Here is a 3,514-nt window from a genome sequence, read left to right as displayed (position 1 = left end):
TAAAACAATTAATTATACACTATCACTATACATGTAATCGTTATATTGTCGCCGTATAAGGCAGACTTGTTTTTCTGTGCTCCTGGATTTTTACTATTTTTTGACGGATTGAAAGTGCTGAAAAGTACAATTTTGTGACACATTGTAAACGAATGATTTGTTGATTTTTATGTGTATTTAACTAGCAACAATAACACTTTTCAAATTGTTTATGATGGGTGAAAGTTACAGATTTTTGAAAAATATACATATTTCGGACATGATTGAAATCAATAACCAGCCAACCATAAATCAAAAGTACAGGTATTGTCGTGACCAGCTATTGAAAATAGGATTAACGGTTTCGAGTAATTGGCAACTTCACAAATTAGACCATTGTGTACACGGTGTTATACATAAGCTGAACATCTCTCAACCCAAAACACACAAAAGGAGCAAACTCGGTGGTAAAGCTAAAATCCTGACTAAGCCTTCTTGTGCAAACCTACACAATTTGAAATATCCATTAATACAAATCACGCGTGTTCAAATTGGTGAAAAAGTGTCATGTTTTACACTTAACTGTAGATCTGTTGTTAACAAGGATAATTTTGTTGGCCAGTATTTGAGGGAACAAAGAATTGACTTTGCTTTGTTGACTGAAACATGGTATTCTGACGAAAAACAACATCAGTATGAAACGTCTGATCTCAATCAACACGGTTACAAAATCAGTGTTGCAAACCGCAAGAACAAAATTGGTGGCGGTGTTGCTTTGACTTGTAAAACCGAAATTAAAATGAGAAAGATGGAACATTGGAACAAACAAAGTTTTGAGTTTGGCATATGGAAACTCATTTTCAAAAGTATAACAGTACACGTAGTTGGTTTATACAGACCCCCATCCCTAGCCACATGTGAGCAATTTGTAACTGACTTTTCAAATTTCATAGAAGATATCTTACCTACATACTCTAACTTGTTGATTATGGGAGACTTCAACCTTCACCTTGACAATGGTAGTGGTGCATCTACAATCTTTCAAAATTGCCTTCATGCTATGGGTTTAGAGCAACATGTCAACTTTAGTACCCACACTGCTGGAAACTGTTTAGACTTGGTTATCACTGAATCGATTAATGGTGTATGTGTACTTAAATGTAAACAAGGACCTTTTCTCTCCGATCACTGTGCTGTCCACGTAGTCATTAATGTGAAGAAAGAAAACATTACCAGTAAAACTGTACAATTTAGAAACTGGAAAAGCATATCCCATTCTGAATTCTCTGATGATTTAACGAATATCTTAGTTGATAGTGAAGATGTCAACACTTTTGTAAACTTGTTTGAATCAGAAATCCAATCTGTTATCGACAAACATGCTCCAACAAAGGAACAAACTAGGATATGCAGAACTCAAAAACCTTGGTTCAATGAGTCAATATTGGAATCTAAGCGTATTGTCCGGAAAAAAGAGAGAATTTGGAGAAAGTACAAAGAGCCAGAACAGTTCAAGAAATTTAAAGAAGCACGGAATAGATACTGTAAAGAAATTGATTCTGAGAAAAAACTAGTTATAAGTGAGAAAATTCTAAATGCCAAAGGTGATTCAAAAAAACTCTATGGTTTAATTTCGGAATTAACTGGTACTAAAGCTGAAAATCCTATGCCACAGTCTACAAATGACGGTGAGCTAGCTGAGAAGTTTGCAGACTTTTTTATGGACAAAATAGCTAAAATTCGTAAATCACTTCAGGATTTCCCAAGCTTCATTCAAATGTCAAACAAATTCAACCTTTAGAAAATTTCGAGGATCTTACAGAAACACAGGTGAAGAGCCTTTTTTGTGAACTAAATACCAAATCGTGTGAGCTGGACTTAATACCCACACATATATTAAAGTCACATCTAGATGAGCTTCTGCCAACCATTACCAAAACTGGTCAATCTATCTCTGTCTAAAGGCGTATTTCCAACACACTGGAAACAGGCGATCGTTAGACCCCTTCTTAAGAAGTCTGGTTTAGAATTACAATTGTCAAACTACAGGCCTGTCAGTAACTTATCGTTTCTTTCAAAATTGATAGAAAAGGCTGCGCTCTTCAGACTAAATAACCATGTCGATACCCATAATTTGTTACCCAAAAATCAATCAGCATACAGGCGTCATCATTCATGTGAGACTGCTTTACTCAGACTTGTCAATGATCTTCTAGACGGTATGGAGAAGCAAGAGGTCACAGTTCTAATTGCAATAGATCTAAGTGCAGCTTTCGACACCGTTGACCACAACATTCTACTCGACGTGTTACACAGTCAGTACGGTGTCAATGGTACCGTGTTAGCTTGGGTGGACTCGTACCTGCGACCTTGTAGTTGTCGCGTCAGTGTTAATTCTACTGAATCGACTCCACGATTGCTGGAATGCAGTGTACCTCAGGGGAGCTGTCTTGGTCCGTGGCTCTATTTCACATATGCGGGAACCCTATTTGATGTGATACCACCATCCATATCTGTGTACGGCTTTGCTGATGACCACATTGCTAGTCAACGCTTTTCGACCAACTTCAGTGACCAATGAACTTAACGCTATAAAGCAACTTGAAGACAGTGCTGTAATCATCAATGACTGGATGAATGCCAATAAACTCAAAATGAACACCACTAAGACAGAATTCATTATGTTTGGAAGTAAAGCCCAACTTGGTAAATGTTCAATTAAAGAAATTGATATCGCCGGTGATAAAATTCAAAATGTCAGTGTCATAAGACACTTAGATGCCTACTTAGACGAGGGCCTAAGATTCTCAACACATGTTAAGACCAAGTGTAGAACTGCTATGTTAAATTATTTGAGAATAAAGAGCATTCGCAAATATCTGACTCAGGACGCCACAAAAATCCTAGTATTGTCGCTTGTAATCTCACATTTGGATTATTGCAACGCTATATTGTTTGGCATTTCAGAAAGTGAGTTACAGAAATTACAGCGTATCCAGAATATGTGCGCTAAACTTGTTTTGCAACGCGGAAAATATGATAGTTCCAAAGACTCTTTGTTGGAACTGCATTGGTTACCAATTAAAGCTAGGATCAATTTTAAAATACTATGTACATGTACAATGTATAACTGTTTTATGGGCAATGCTCCGGTTTATCTAACAGAACTGTTACACAAGCCTGTCATAAAAACACCAAATCTCAGATCTGTTGATAATATGGATTATTGTTTTGCTGTCCCCTTTAACAAAAGGAAAACATTTTACGACAGAAGTTTTAGTACCGTTGGTCCAACTCTCTGGAATAAATTGCCTCTGTATATAAGACAGTCTTCGACTTTGGACATGTTCAAGAAAAATGTCAAAACCTACTATTTTAGAGATTTTTACGCATTGTTTTAAGATTGTGATTGGGCTGTAAACTGATAGAGATGTGGAAATGTGTTTGAAATTTTACTGAAATAACCATTCATTTTTATTTTCTTTTAAATTATTTTTATTGTTATTTTTTATAACTATTCTTTCTTTTTTTAAAG

The 3,514-nt window shown here is 36.0% G+C and overlaps 1 protein-coding gene across 1 annotated transcript; it reads left to right on the top strand.

Annotated features, from left to right (window-relative positions):
• The first annotated feature begins 259 nt into the window (after window positions 1–259).
• Window positions 260–1,780, top strand: LOC132717301 (uncharacterized). The gene has a single exon (XM_060700732.1). The coding sequence runs from the start codon at window positions 260–262 to the stop codon at window positions 1,778–1,780; it is 1,521 nt and encodes a 506-aa protein (XP_060556715.1).
• Window positions 1,781–3,514: the final 1,734 nt, after the last annotated feature.

The sequence above is a fragment of the Ruditapes philippinarum genome, unplaced genomic scaffold (assembly GCF_026571515.1).
Source record: "Ruditapes philippinarum isolate M1 unplaced genomic scaffold, ASM2657151v2 ctg6953_1_1_1_1, whole genome shotgun sequence".
Classification (NCBI taxonomy): Eukaryota; Metazoa; Mollusca; class Bivalvia; order Venerida; family Veneridae; genus Ruditapes; species Ruditapes philippinarum.
Note: the sequence above shows the minus strand (reverse complement) of the source record. Positions and strands in the feature narration are given on the sequence as shown.

Coding starts and splice junctions, on each gene's coding strand:
- LOC132717301 (XM_060700732.1), top strand. CDS start 260: ATGATTGAAATCAATAACCAGCCAACCATAAATCAAAAGTACAGGTAT.